The sequence below is a fragment of the Lipomyces arxii genome (assembly GCF_038497795.1).
Source record: "Lipomyces arxii strain Phaff 12-163 unplaced genomic scaffold V1512scaffold_1, whole genome shotgun sequence".
Lineage (NCBI taxonomy): Eukaryota > Fungi > Ascomycota > Lipomycetes > Lipomycetales > Lipomycetaceae > Lipomyces > Lipomyces arxii.
In genome coordinates, this window is record NW_027117700.1 from 248,353 (window position 1) to 261,363 (window position 13,011).

Here is a 13,011-nt window from a genome sequence, read left to right on the forward strand (position 1 = left end):
ACGCAACTCGTCGATCTACCTGACATAAACCGGCCCTCAGCGCGTAACGCTAGCCAAAACCTTTACTCTTGAAACTGCCTGCAACCGTTAGTTGCTGCATATGCTGCAATGGCACTAGAAGACCCTGTCACTCCTAGGCGGGTCAAGGTATATGAACTGCAGCAGGAGAATTGGAAAGATAGGGGCACTGGGTTTTGTACAGGTGAGATCATCAATGTCAGTATTGCGTTGATAAGTGGGGAGTTATAGCATAACAGCCTAATTTAGGATGATGCATACATTTTTGTAAGGAGTGAAGATGAATCAGAAAAGTATCTTCTAGAAGCAAAAGTTTACAAAGAGGTTCAATATCAGAAACAACAGGGTACGATGTCATATTACGCGCGTCACCACAATGATTACTGATTTTTGTACAGAGACTCTCATTGTCTGGACTGATCCAGATGAGACAGATCTTGCTCTCAGTTTTCAAGAAAGCGAGGGTTGTGCTGCAATATGGTAATTATTTTTGGACTCTTCGCTGAATCTTGTTCATATTCCACAGGGACTTCCTTACAGAGGTTCAAAAACATTTTGGAATTGATGATAATCAATCAGAAGATGCGATTGATAGCTCTTCTGGTGCTATATTGCTGCCTGCAAATCCCACATTGGGATCACTTGCGGAAATTGAGCGTAGTTTAACGATTGCGTCTCATACTCAGTACGGCCGTGATGCAAGCACTAAAGAAATTCAAGATTTGGTATGTTTGTAGATCGTGTTCTTCACCCGATTCTGACGGGTTAGGACTACATTGCTAAACTTATCCCTCTATTGTCTATGGCTGAGGATCTTGAAAGTTTGGCCGATTTGCATGCTCTTTGCAGAATTATGAAACTTATCAGTATATCTTATTTAAACGAAGATTGAACACCGCTAATCTTTAGTTTTGATGAATGATAACACCATCCTTGAGCAAATCGTGCTAGACGATTATATAGTTGGTGTTGTTGGTATCTTGGAATGTACGTAGAGATGGGATTGTTCAAGATGAGTTCTAACGTCTTTTTAGATGATCCAGAATTTCCTTCCCACAAGGCGAATCATAGAGAATATATTTCGGACAAGTCTCGATTCAAAGAAGTCGTTCCAATTCCCGATGATGTTATCCGCAACAAGATCAAGTACACATTTCGGTTGCAGTACCTTAAAGATGTGGTATTGGCTCGGCTCTTAGACGATCCAACGTTTTCAATGCTAAGTTCTATGATATACTTCTATCAAGTTGACATCGTCAACTACTTGCAACAAAACGATGACTTTACTTCGGCACTGTTTGGTATTTTTAATCCTTTGAAGCTGGACAGCGACTCTGAAGGCTACCAATTGGCTTTGGAGAAGCGTCGTGATGCAATCAGATTTATTCATCAGTTTTGCTTGACAGCAAAGAATTTACAATTACAGCAGCGTTCAATACTTTACGCAGAATTCATTAAAAAGGGACTGTTTGATGTCATTGACTTCGCACTCGAAGACGATGTTCCAGCTGCTCGAATAGCCGGGACAGAAATTATATTGTCAATCATTGACCACGATCCTTCATTGCTACGATCTGCAGTTCTCAAAAACTCTGTGGGATGCAACACAGTGATTGATACATTAATAGAGTTATTTCTGACAGAGGCAAATTTTGGAGTCACCAGTCAGGTTTCAGAGGCCATTCAAATAATACTTGATCCCACATCCGGTCAATCATTTGAAGCTATTAGAAAGTCTGTTGATCCGTTGGGTCGGCCTAGAGCAGATGATCCTGAGATTGAAATGTTTTTAGATACGTTTTACAGTCATTCAGCCAGGCGTTTGTTTGAGCCACTTTCAAAATTGAGCGACGCTGGAAAAGTTAACTCGATGAGTTTTCATGAGTCTACTATTTATATTTGTTTGTGTGACTTGGTTTGCTCTTTCATTAAACTGCACGGGTACAGAAGCCGCACATTTTTTTTCGAATCGAATGTGCTGCTTAACCTCAGTAAGCTCTTTGGTAGCAAGCATAAGTCTCTGCTTTTAGCTACGCTGCGTTGCTTCAGACAGTGTATTGGCACCAACGACGAATTTTACTACCGGGTGTTAATCAAGAATAAGCTGTTTGCTTCAATTGTGGATTTGACAGTGGAAGTTCGCGAACGAAATAATCTGTTAAACTCCGCATGTTTGGAGTTTTTTGAGTTTATCCGAGTTGTAAGTCTTATTTACGGAGGTATGATGTAGAACGCTTGTTGCTAACGGGGGGATAGGGAAATATAAAGACTGAATATCAACGGAATATGAAAACCGTTGTTTTGCATCTCGTCGACGTTTATCCCTCTCAGCTTGAGAAGCTAAAGCTGTTTGAGCCTATTCAGGCGTTATTAGTGCGGTACGAGCAGATACATGATCAATCTGCACTCAGAGAGACGTCTCCTGCAAATGGTAAAGCTATTGGGTATGTGTGATATAAGGAAGTTTTACGGCAAACATTGATCCAATGTAGGAACCTCGGTAGACGATGGAACGGTATTCGCGATTGGGCTGCTGATGAAGAAGATTATTTCAATACTTCCGACGATGAAGAGGCAATTGTGGAAGAGCCTCAGCTGGACACTAGTGAGACTAAGGACGGCAGCAAGGCCGAATTGGAGGAGATAGCCGAAAACGGATCTGCGGAGTTGATCAATGAAACTAGTACTCAGAGTGAAAGAGAATCCGATAAATCTACGGTGAATGCTGAAAAGCTTGCGGCGGATGCAGAACAACCTGACCCGGAAATTGCGACTGAGAAAAAGTTCGAAGAGCAGACGTCTAATGGCCAGTCTGAGAGCGAAGAATCAATTGGGGCAAATGGATTGACTCCTCTTCAAGTTTTGGGAGAAAAGCGTCGGCGGGAAGAAGCGAAACAAGAGGAGGAAGATGAGCTGGTGAAGATTGCATCCAAAAAAAAGAAGTTGACAGGATTTGAGACAGAGCGGAAATCATCATCGCCAAGCCCAAACTCCAAAGCGGCAAGTATACCAGTCAAGAAAGGTTTTTTTTCAAACGCGGGCAAGAAGATCGCTATAAGTCTCGGGGCTAAGCGGTTTAAAGAGCGGGACGAGAATGCGAAGTAGCTTGATTTGATTTCGCATCAGCATCATCAGGTAGTAGCTGTGGTCTTTTTTTTACTCTAGTTTTTTTCGGGCGGCGTCTGCATATTTGTAGTATATCTATATGTGCTTGCGGTTTAGCACAATGATGTTATGGGACTAATTGGCAATTTATCTGTACACTAATAGCGACTTGTATAATGACCTTGCATTCTTTATAATTTTGATTTTTTTGAGCCGGCAGATGGAAGTTTGAATGAATTGCTGTAAAGGAGGCCTAAGACGTAGGTTAATAAAGGATACTGGTGCGGTGACACTACATACCCTCCGGATACGGAATCTTATTAAGTTGGCCGGTATGCCACGCCCCACCGTCGACAATGACTACGGTACCAGTAATGAAGGAAGATGCTGGCGAGAACAAAAAGACTATAGATGTTAAAAACTTATAGTGCACGCCAAATGTGCGTACCTGTAGCATCGGCGATGTTGTCGATCGTACCCATTCTCTGCAATGGGACAGCTTTAATGACTTCTTGTTGCATACCAGGAGGTAGCAATCTTGAAATACCTTCAGTACCAGCTATTGGACCTGATTCTTTAGTGTAAGTATAACACAAGTAACGACTATCTGATACCAGGTGCGATGCAATTTGACCGAACGTCAAATGGTCCGAGTTCAACTGCGAGTGCGCTACTAAGTGCATCAATTCCTGCTTTGGCAGCGGCAACGTGGCTTTGATACGGGACACCGTAATAGTGAAGCGTTGCAGAGACAAAAATAACAGTTCCTTTATTTTTTATTAATTGATCTTGGGCGGCTTTGACGGTATTATAGCTGTTCTCGTTTAGCAGCTTTATATACAGAGCGAGGTAGGGCCTACCTTCCTAGCAAGTCAATTTCCACCACTGTTCTGAACGCGTTACTAGACAAATGTCTAAAATCAGCCAAAAAGTTTCCTGCAGCACCACAAATCACAAAATCAATTCGGCCGAGCTCGGCCACAGTCGTAGCAACCGCGTCCTCCAATGCTTTCGCACTACGCACATCGACACTAAGTCCAAGCACTTTGCTGTCCTTCCTTAGAGTCTGAATTTCTGCTGCAGCTTTTTCTGTAACTTCTTTCTTTCGACCTAAAATAACAGCATTTGCACCGAGACTGACAAGAGCTTCGACTTGACGACGACAGATTGTGCCCTGAATTGTTAGCAATGAAGCCTCTATCATCCACATATGCGCATACGGCTCCACCGGTACAGAAAACAACTTTTCCATCAAATAGACCAGATTTAAATACAGTTGAGGAATATAATGAAACCATTTTTAATTGGCCAAATGGTCTCGTTTGAATGTAGAATTAATGATTATATAAATGGTGAACTTATCCTCGGCTCAAGTTAAGTCCCAACGTGGGGAAGTTGACATCACGTGACCTTGCTTGCAGTACTTTGGAATTGCTACATTTTACTAGTAATAACTCAATAGAAATACTATGACCGGACTAAATGTTTGTATAATTTTAGAATGTAGAAACGCAGTTTCACTGTTTTGTGCTCTATATTTATGTAGACGATCAGATAGTATCAACGGCAGGGTAAATGAAATTTATCTGATCTGCAGCCCCGCATCGCATTCCCGCTGACATTTCTGAAAAGAGACGTGGTTTAGTTCACAGCAATTAAATGGACACAGCTAGGCAAGAGTTTTCGATTTTTTGATGGGTTATGGCTATGTTTTGTTGTTTTGTTGTACTGAATCGGGACAGTAAATGGCTATAAGTACAATTAGTTAGATTTACTATTCTCAGGATCAGAACCTTGTTGCGATACAAGCGTCTGTTTCTCAGCTGTTTTTTCAGGGCCTTGCGTTCCAATTTTCAAAAATAAGGAGCTTATGAGTCCCATTTCTCTAATTGCCGTTGCAAACCAATACGCGCTTCTGTATCCTCTGTGTAGAATCTTAGGCGCTGGTGTCTCACTATTGTTCCGGATCCGTGATGTCACGACCGCGGTCGAGATTACAATACCAATGGACGCGCCTATCTACATAGTAGCTTGAGACGTACCTGTGGCTGTATATTTGCAATGTGGTGGCACGGACGGCATGGCGTACTGAGAGCCGACGTTGACTGAAATGTCTGCGCCAATAATGTACAGGCAGAGCGAGAGAAATGTCATGGCCCAGTACGTGATATGCAGTGTGGAGTGTGGCTGCGACAAAAACGTTTGTGACAATGCCAGAAACACCAAGGGAAATCATGCATGTTGTAATTTGACTTGCACTGCAGTGCCTGATGTTCTGGAAATACAACGACACGTAGTTCACCAGCATGCCTTGGAAATTTAACTATCCGCAAAATACTGTAAATAAGACAAGCGCTAAACCAGGATATTTCCACATCAATATCGGCATCAAAGGCCTCTTACACCGAATTTCCGACCACACAGATACTGCAAGCACCAGCAAGCCAGCAACTAATAATGTTAAGATGTATGAGGTCGCCCATCCATTCGGCACACTGCCTGACTCAGCCAAAGCAATAACAAACAAAGTTAACCAGATCACAGACAAATTGGCCCCTGTGAGTCAAAGCTGCGTAACAAGCGCAGAGACGTTTTCAAATCCTGTTTGACAGGAACCAAATGCGTTCCTCCACCGCGCAGTACGGTCTGGTTTGTGATTTCAAAGCAAACAGCGCCGGACGGCACAAGAAAATATACCAGCACAATAATCACACCAAAAGTTATAGCGTAAACCCACAGAACTGCACATCAAGACAAAAACTGGGTGCATATTCCTGGAACAACCACGCCAATCACATAGCCTACTGCGCACCAGCAACGTTGCTGGCCATAACATAGTTCTTTCTTTTGCTTGGCGGATAACTACTCCTAGAATACCCACAACCACAGGCGAACCGGCAGCACCTCCTAAAGCCTGCGACCCTCTGAAGATGTTAGACAGAATAGCGTTGGACAAAAACCCTTGAATCAGTGATATTAGGCAATACCATACTGAGGCACGAAACAATGTCTTCTTTCGTCTTACCATATCACCAATACCAGATATGAGCAGATGGTGGACCCTGGCACCATGGAATATAATGTGATGGTCCAAGACAATTAAGACCCTACAATGTTATATGTGTCAAATGTGAGGTAGAGCTATTTGAAGCTGCACAAGACCACATAAACTATTTCAACTGCAGTAGATTTTAAAAATGGTAATCGAACATTTGGATCGTCTGCTATCAAAATTCGCACTGAATCTTGTTGTATGTCTTTGTAATTTGTGTGGTCATATTCTTTCATCGTCCACCAATTCTATTGATGCATTGTTGATCTGCGGTCGCAGCTGCAAGAATTCTTGCGACTCTAGATCACCGTCAAAATTTGCTGTCAACTCATTCATAGCGACTTGACCCGGTCGTACTTAAATAATAAGTATTTAAACCTCTTCATTGTATGCACTAGTATTTGTATAAAACTACGACCCATCTGATTATGCATTTCGGACTATCGTACCCAAAATACTGTCAACTGGCTAAAGTTCTAAATAAATACTATTCTGGAACGATGCTCATGACTCTTTAAAACCTTAATCAGTTGTGAAATAAGGTTGCTTACCGAGAAGCTTACACAATTAATATTACCCGAATAGATGACTCTAGTACCTGTTTCTCGGCAACCCAAACATCGACTTGGCAGATCAATTCTAGACCCCACGGTCAATATGAGCTTTGTGGGGACGCGAAGGCCTTTGTATTTACATAAACTATCTCTGACTGCCTTCAGTCTATAATCTACATAACTTTCGCTAAGCAGCGAATAGCAGTATTTCCTGCTTTTATGACTGGGCTCGCGCACAAGTTGAATAGATTGCACGTGCATTGCTGCTGTTTATGTCCCTCTTGAGCGCCGCTGCGGCGCGATGACTAGCGGACTAAGAATTTAATATTTTCCGTCAGTTTAACTTAATGGATATTTGACTTAACGCCGTCTCTGTCATCATCGACTCCTGCAAAGACTAATAAAAGTGAAAACACTTTATGTCCGTCCCTATTCTTCTTTTCTTGACATTCTCTGTACATACTTACTTTGAATTGTACAAACTACTTTTTTTTTCTTATATTCTGTAATATTTTAGTATATCTGTTATCATGTTAAATATCGAAGACGACGACAAGTCTACTGTGTCCTTGCCTATAGCTTTCGACGGAAATGACAGTTATGGTGCGGAGAAATTGCCGTCAGAAAAGTTACAAGACGGTTCATCAACAGAAATGGAAAATTCAAAAGAAGAAAAGAGAATTTCGTCTTCAGATTCAACCGAGAATCAGAAACCTGCGGGTCGCCCCCCAGGTCTTCCGGGTATAATGATGCCTCTCACAAATCTCGACAAAGGTTTGATTGGGTGGGAAAGTACAGATGATCCAAAGTATCCGCATAACTGGCCCATAGCGAAGAAATGGCGTACAATGGGCTTTGTCGCGTTCTCGTGCTTTTTACTTCCTCTGGCATCAACTTTGTTTGCGCCAGGCGTCGAATATGTGGCTGAAGAATTTCACGAAACGAATAAGACAATTCTATCGCTCATGGTGTCAATTTTTATTCTTGGGTTTGGATGGGGCCCTATGTTGTTTCATGCTCCGCTAAGTGAGCTTTACGGTCGAAAATGGGTTCTTACTGGCTCGAATCTTGTGTTTGCTCTTTTTAATATTGGGTGTGCGTTTTGCAAAAGTACAAACAGTTTCTTAGCTTTTAGATTTCTCGGTGGGCTTTTTGGTTGTGCCTCACTTGTTGTCGGCGGTGGTGTGATTGCAGACATGTTTACCAGAGATGAAATGGGCAGTAAGTATTGAGGACTTGGAATCTAACACTTTTTTTGACATTTTTAGTGGCTGCGACACTTTTTGCTTCTGGCCCTTTAATGGGTCCTGTCGTTGGACCTGTCATTGGCGGATTCATGTCTGAAACCATCGGTTGGCGGTGGACGTTTCGTATGCTTTTGATTCTTGGTGTTTGCATGGCTACATTTTTTGCTGTTGCTGTTGAAGAAACGCAAGCTATCACCATTATTCATCAAAAGACCAAAAGAATGCGCAAAGAGCTTGGACGACCGGACCTTGTTTCAGCATATGAGGAGTTTAATAGCCGTTCTCACAAACAGGTGTTCAGGCACGGTATTTCTCGACCGATGGTTCTACTGTTTGCCAACCCTGTCGTGACATTTCTTGGTCTTTTCATGGCTATTGCAATGTCATTCTTGTACTTATTTTTGACTACGATCTCGGTTGTGTTCAAAAATGAGTATGGATTCAGCACCGGCATTGCTGGGGTCTGTTACCTTGGGTTGGGATGTGGCCTAATTACTGCATTGTTCACTGTTGGCTACAATAATGATAAATTGGTAGTCTATTTTACTAAGCGTAACAATGGTGTTCGCAAACCAGAGTTCAGACTTTTTCCATTGGCGATTGCATGTGTTTTTCTTCCGTTGGCGATGTTGTGGTACGGATGGAGTGTTCAAAGACATGCACATTGGTTTGCAGTTATTGCGTCAATGTTTCCTCTTGGATTCGGTATGGTTTCGGTGATGCTTCCAATCCAGACATATTTGATTGAGGTGCATGCGCCGTACGGCTTGTCTGCAAGCGCTACCGCTGCCGGTAACTGTTTCCGTATGACTGCTGGCGCTTTCTTCCCTCTTGCTGGACCAAGTCTATTTGGTCATTTGCATTATGGATGGGGATCTACTTTGCTTGCGTTGCTGGCTTTGGTGATGTGCTCAACGATGACGTTTCTGTTTACGCTTTACGGTGAACGTTTGCGAACTCGGTTCCCTCCCAAAGTATGATTAGTATTTTCTTAGTTGAATTTGCATATCAGTATTAGATTGTATTTACGTGTTCTGCAAGCATGGACCTCAAAGTCAGCATGTTTTTGATGAATTATTTTTGCAAAACAAAATTGTATTACTTCAAGTCCAGCCATTATAAAATATGAGCGTCTTAAAAACCTTTAATTCACTTTTGTCGAAACCACACTCATGTATATACTCCAGAAGATTCCCACAAACGATTGAAACAGGATTCGCAAATGGACTGGCACAAATCCAAACGTGATGTATGAAACAATCGGCCAAACAGTTAGCGATCTGTACCAGATTCCGGGTACCTTTGTTTCAATCTGCTTCCATATCTGTTCAGCGTTCAGGCGCTGCAACAGTGATATGTATGCCACGAAAACTGTATTTGTGCAGATCGAGAACAGTGTCTCGGACAACAAGACTTTAATGAAAATGTTTCCGTGGGCGTATTGCGACCGATTTCTGGTTGTGGACTCGGACTTTTCAAAGCTGTTGATGCCCACAAGCTCAATATCTGATATCTCTGTGCTTTTCGCCAAGCTGTGATCTCGATCTCGACGCTCAACGATTGAAGGAAAGTATTTGTCCAGAATAGCTTGCCATGCTAATAGTATTGGAGTGAAAAATACGCCGAACAGGCAGAACTCCGCAACAAGCAAATAATTAAGACTAAATTTCTACAAGATGTTAAAACCGCATTATAAAGCAATTGCGATCGTAGTTACCTTGTCTTCCTTTTTGGCGGAGATATACTGGCCTAGTATGTTGGCAAATATGCCAATAACCACTCCCTGCAAAATCCTAAACACTATAGACCATACCCGCGGGTATGACGAGACAAGCATAATTGCGCCCAATCCACACACAAATTTTAGTATTCAGTTTCAGTATAGAGTGGACTGATAAAGATCTTGAAACGTTGTTGCGGTTCAAGGTTATTTTAAAGTTTTGACATTTAAACCACGCATCATCATAAGCTTTGCTTGCGTCAACCAAATAAACTAGTGCGGAACCATAAAATTTACTGCAACTACTAAAAGTTCGACTATAATAATTTTAGATCAGTAGAGTATTATTGATTAATTAACTGTATTGCACGGTTTGTCTGATGTAGTAGACAAGACTAACGCGCACAATCAAAGTTATCTAGTTAAGATTGGGCCGCAAACCGTGCGGCCACATTATACCCTAATCCGATGCTGAATACGAGTTTTTGCGGATTCAGTTCATTCACATGAGCATGATTAGAATTTTGAGGTCTCAGGACCAAGAAAGAGACAATATCAATTTCAGATTTGAGATGATGAGATGATACGTATATGCTGCAGTTTTCTTTAGAATTATGTTATGCTCAGTGGCATTTGGTCTTCTGCTCTTACTACTGAACTACAACGAATCTACTCGAAGAGACTGGTTAACGAGCAGTTCGGTTGTGAAATCAAATTGTCTAGCTAAAAAAAAATTTATTTAGTTATGTGAAGTACAGTTTATTGATAGGGCAGTAACTTGTATAGCTCAAGAAATAAGAAGACCATGTCTTCAAGCACTAAAATCTCAAGCGTTAAATTCTAAAGTACCTCGCAGTAAAAGCTTTAGATACTATTTTATGCAGAAGTCTCTCGCTGCTACTTCTTATATCCGTCTGTACTTCTATCTGTATGGTGTCAAATGTTGTTTCATTGCCGCCTAAAGTCGGGCATCAAGTCCATCACTAAATTGCCCTATTGTTATCTATTTTGATTCTAAAAAATACAATTTAAATCCAAACAATCTAATCAGCGTCATATCTTGTCAATTTGGAGATTGTATTTGCGGCAAGCAGTTCTGTTATTAAGGTTTCGAACAATCAATTGACAATCTGATTATATTTACAGTTTTTGCTGTACTGTACGTAAATTAGAGGGAGTGATGACTGAGGAAGTAGAAAAATTGAACTCGTCCAAACTTGGAACGAAACAATAGTAAGTAATTTCATGTGAACAGCTAGGATAGAATTGAGTCTTGTACAGTTGGGACGATTTCTATGCAGTTGAACAAAAAAACTTTTCAGACAATTCAGAGGACGAAGGCGAAGTCTGGTTTTCGGATGCGGATGCCGAAGATAAAGTGGTGAAGTTTCTGATTGACCATACTGCGAGTTCGGCTGAATACGTGTCTGATGAGTTTCCTTTTTTGAAAGATAGCACGACCGTGATTGATCTTGGTACTGGAAATGGGCACTTAGTGTTCAGAGTTCGATCAGAAGCAGAGTTTAGAGCTGAACTAGTTGGGATTGATTATTCAGAAACGTCAGTCCAGTTTGCGAACCGAATATTACAAAAGAAAAAAGAGTGTGAAGAGATTGAAGACCCAAAAAACAATGTCAAATTTAACCATGTCGACTTTCTTAGCACAGGATATACACACACCGGAGAAGCATTTGATTTGGTTTTAGACAAAGGTACTTTGGATGCCATAGCACTTAGTGGCGACAGTTTGTGTGACGGACAAACTGGCGTACAATTGTACCCCGCAGTTGTCCGAGATAACTTTGTGAAGCATGGCGGAATAATCTTGATCACAAGCTGCAATTTTACGGAGGATGAGCTCATTAAGTTAATGGATATTGAAGGACTGGAGGTCTGGAAAACTATCAACTATCCTGTATACGAATTTGGAGGAATGAAAGGTCAAAGCATATCAAGTGTTGCTTTCCGACGATCACGATAAGATATTGAATTTTTACAATGAACATTTATTACCATGCATATTTCAGATCCTAAGCCAATAAACCGCAAAAATGAAAACAGAAATTTATGTCTTCTTGGAAAACTCGACACGTAAAATAAGATTTTCAAATCCAAAACCGTCAAGCTTTTGACAGGCTTTTTGTGCACTTGGAATATCAAAATAGCTAATAAATGCGTATCCCTTTGACCGATTTGTGTCCTTCTCCTTTGCAAGATACAATCTTTGAATCTTTCCAAATCTCTCAAACAGACGACCAAGATCACTCTCAGTGACATCTTCACCAATGTTAGAGACACGAAGAGTAGCGCTGTCATCACGGTCTCTATAGCCACCCATTCTTTCGCCGTCACCACGGCCGCCACCATTAGCACCTCGCAGATGTGGAGCTACATAAGTGGATTTCAATGGTCCCGAAGACGGCGCGGCCGCTGGCTCGGGAGTAGATGATTGTGGGGTGGTACTGTCTCCTGCAGCAACATCAGAAGTTGAAAGCTTGTCCTTGTACGGGCATCGGCTTGTGAAATGAGCACCACCGCATGTTCGACATGTAATATTACTTGACTTCTGAGTCTCCTTCTTGTCAACTTCAACTGAGTCTTCCTTCGACTCCTATGGCCACGTAAGCAAAGGATCATACAATTCAACAAAACAAAGTAATACCTTCCATTCAACGATCAACTTCAAAGGTGTATTTTCGCCAACACTAGTGGTCTTGACATTCGGACCAGGCCTGCTACCTCTTTCCAAGCCAAACTTTGCCCATCGCTTTCGTTCAGCGACATCAGGATTAACGCGCTCCTTAACAATTGTGGTTTTGACCTTCTGTGTAACTTTGACCTTCTTTCCAGTCTCAGGGTTAATTCGGTACGAGATCACTGTTTTGGTTCCATCTGGATTCAAAGTCTCTAAAGGGGCAGGCAATCCATTGTCATCATCATCGTCGGCCCAGTTAGTGGATGTTTTTCTATAATCCAGTTAGTACTACCTTCTCCTATTGTGATTTAAACAAAATAACAACATACAGAGTGATATCAGGCATCTTTTATTGAGTGAAATCAAGGGCGATAAATCGACGCGATAAAATTTTCTACGCGCAATCGAGAGTAGTCATTCTACCCTTACCCTTTACTCTCGCTTAAAAACCCTAAGCCAGATGTCAAAACCTTAACAAGCATCATGCTGCCCCAATGTGGTTTAAATGATCTTCGGGTTTGTCCTATTTTTAATTGCACGGACTCCAACCGCTTTATCGTGAACAGGAACGCCCCTCCTCGTGACCATCTTAAAGCAGATAGACCGTACTTTGAAGTCCT

The 13,011-nt window shown here is 41.7% G+C and overlaps 7 protein-coding genes across 7 annotated transcripts; 3 read left to right on the top strand and 4 right to left on the bottom strand.

Annotated features, from left to right (window-relative positions):
• The first annotated feature begins 19 nt into the window (after positions 1-19).
• V1512DRAFT_218098 (component of IIS longevity pathway SMK-1-domain-containing protein) lies at positions 20-3,374 on the top strand. The gene is made up of 9 exons (XM_066913617.1): positions 20-216; positions 268-364; positions 417-498; positions 545-743; positions 788-884; positions 928-1,005; positions 1,053-2,218; positions 2,275-2,462; positions 2,511-3,374. The coding sequence occupies exons 1-9, from the start codon at positions 109-111 to the stop codon at positions 3,121-3,123; spliced, it is 2,628 nt and encodes an 875-aa protein (XP_066774011.1). The 5' UTR covers positions 20-108; the 3' UTR covers positions 3,124-3,374.
• Positions 3,255-4,638, bottom strand: V1512DRAFT_255916 (uncharacterized protein). Its single transcript, XM_066914890.1, has 6 exons — positions 4,344-4,638; positions 3,984-4,297; positions 3,738-3,937; positions 3,572-3,691; positions 3,424-3,528; positions 3,255-3,376 (listed from the first exon to the last, which is right to left on the bottom strand). Exons 1-6 carry the CDS (start codon positions 4,419-4,421, stop codon positions 3,315-3,317), a joined length of 879 nt encoding a protein of 292 aa, XP_066774012.1. The 5' UTR covers positions 4,422-4,638; the 3' UTR covers positions 3,255-3,314.
• A 246-nt stretch (positions 4,639-4,884) lies between these two features.
• V1512DRAFT_250440 (uncharacterized protein) lies at positions 4,885-5,277 on the bottom strand (the record flags this gene model as incomplete). Its single annotated transcript, XM_066914659.1, has 2 exons — positions 4,885-5,138; positions 5,166-5,277. 2 exons carry the CDS (start codon positions 5,275-5,277, stop codon positions 4,885-4,887), a joined length of 366 nt encoding a protein of 121 aa, XP_066774013.1.
• Positions 5,278-6,789: 1,512 nt separating this feature from the next.
• Positions 6,790-9,141, top strand: V1512DRAFT_273135 (major facilitator superfamily domain-containing protein). The gene is made up of 2 exons (XM_066917718.1): positions 6,790-7,950; positions 7,998-9,141. The coding sequence occupies exons 1-2, from the start codon at positions 7,260-7,262 to the stop codon at positions 8,954-8,956; spliced, it is 1,650 nt and encodes a 549-aa protein (XP_066774014.1). The 5' UTR covers positions 6,790-7,259; the 3' UTR covers positions 8,957-9,141.
• V1512DRAFT_218105 (uncharacterized protein) lies at positions 8,978-9,868 on the bottom strand. Its single transcript, XM_066913618.1, has 2 exons — positions 9,694-9,868; positions 8,978-9,645 (listed from the first exon to the last, which is right to left on the bottom strand). The coding sequence occupies exons 1-2, from the start codon at positions 9,811-9,813 to the stop codon at positions 9,121-9,123; spliced, it is 645 nt and encodes a 214-aa protein (XP_066774015.1). The 5' UTR covers positions 9,814-9,868; the 3' UTR covers positions 8,978-9,120.
• Positions 9,869-10,448: 580 nt separating this feature from the next.
• Positions 10,449-11,749, top strand: V1512DRAFT_255924 (methyltransferase domain-containing protein). Its single transcript, XM_066914891.1, has 2 exons — positions 10,449-10,929; positions 10,978-11,749. Exons 1-2 carry the CDS (start codon positions 10,877-10,879, stop codon positions 11,675-11,677), a joined length of 753 nt encoding a protein of 250 aa, XP_066774016.1. The 5' UTR covers positions 10,449-10,876; the 3' UTR covers positions 11,678-11,749.
• V1512DRAFT_4593 (eukaryotic translation initiation factor 3 subunit G-domain-containing protein) lies at positions 11,661-12,793 on the bottom strand. Its single transcript, XM_066918398.1, has 3 exons — positions 12,721-12,793; positions 12,359-12,662; positions 11,661-12,307 (listed from the first exon to the last, which is right to left on the bottom strand). The coding sequence occupies exons 1-3, from the start codon at positions 12,735-12,737 to the stop codon at positions 11,762-11,764; spliced, it is 867 nt and encodes a 288-aa protein (XP_066774017.1). The 5' UTR covers positions 12,738-12,793; the 3' UTR covers positions 11,661-11,761.
• Positions 12,794-13,011: the final 218 nt, after the last annotated feature.

Bases quoted from the DNA above. Each gene is read 5' to 3' on its own strand.
- V1512DRAFT_218098 (XM_066913617.1), top strand. From the start codon at position 109: ATGGCACTAGAAGACCCTGTCACTCCTAGGCGGGTCAAGGTATATGAA. The intron at 217-267 runs GTCAGTATTGCG...AGCCTAATTTAG, and splicing joins GTACAGGTGAGATCATCAAT to GATGATGCATACATTTTTGT. The intron at 365-416 runs GTACGATGTCAT...ATTTTTGTACAG, and splicing joins TCAATATCAGAAACAACAGG to AGACTCTCATTGTCTGGACT.
- V1512DRAFT_255916 (XM_066914890.1), bottom strand. From the start codon at position 4,421: ATGGTTTCATTATATTCCTCAACTGTATTTAAATCTGGTCTATTTGAT. The intron at 4,298-4,343 runs GTATGCGCATAT...CTAACAATTCAG, and splicing joins TTTTCTGTACCGGTGGAGCC to GGCACAATCTGTCGTCGTCA. The intron at 3,529-3,571 runs GTACGCACATTT...TAACATCTATAG, and splicing joins CAACATCGCCGATGCTACAG to TCTTTTTGTTCTCGCCAGCA.
- V1512DRAFT_273135 (XM_066917718.1), top strand. From the start codon at position 7,260: ATGTTAAATATCGAAGACGACGACAAGTCTACTGTGTCCTTGCCTATA. The intron at 7,951-7,997 runs GTAAGTATTGAG...TGACATTTTTAG, and splicing joins TACCAGAGATGAAATGGGCA to TGGCTGCGACACTTTTTGCT.
- V1512DRAFT_218105 (XM_066913618.1), bottom strand. From the start codon at position 9,813: ATGCTTGTCTCGTCATACCCGCGGGTATGGTCTATAGTGTTTAGGATT. The intron at 9,646-9,693 runs GTAACTACGATC...AACATCTTGTAG, and splicing joins CCGCCAAAAAGGAAGACAAG to AAATTTAGTCTTAATTATTT.
- V1512DRAFT_255924 (XM_066914891.1), top strand. From the start codon at position 10,877: ATGACTGAGGAAGTAGAAAAATTGAACTCGTCCAAACTTGGAACGAAA. The intron at 10,930-10,977 runs GTAAGTAATTTC...AGTCTTGTACAG, and splicing joins AAACTTGGAACGAAACAATA to TTGGGACGATTTCTATGCAG.
- V1512DRAFT_4593 (XM_066918398.1), bottom strand. The intron at 12,308-12,358 runs GTATTACTTTGT...ACGTGGCCATAG, and splicing joins AGTTGATCGTTGAATGGAAG to GAGTCGAAGGAAGACTCAGT.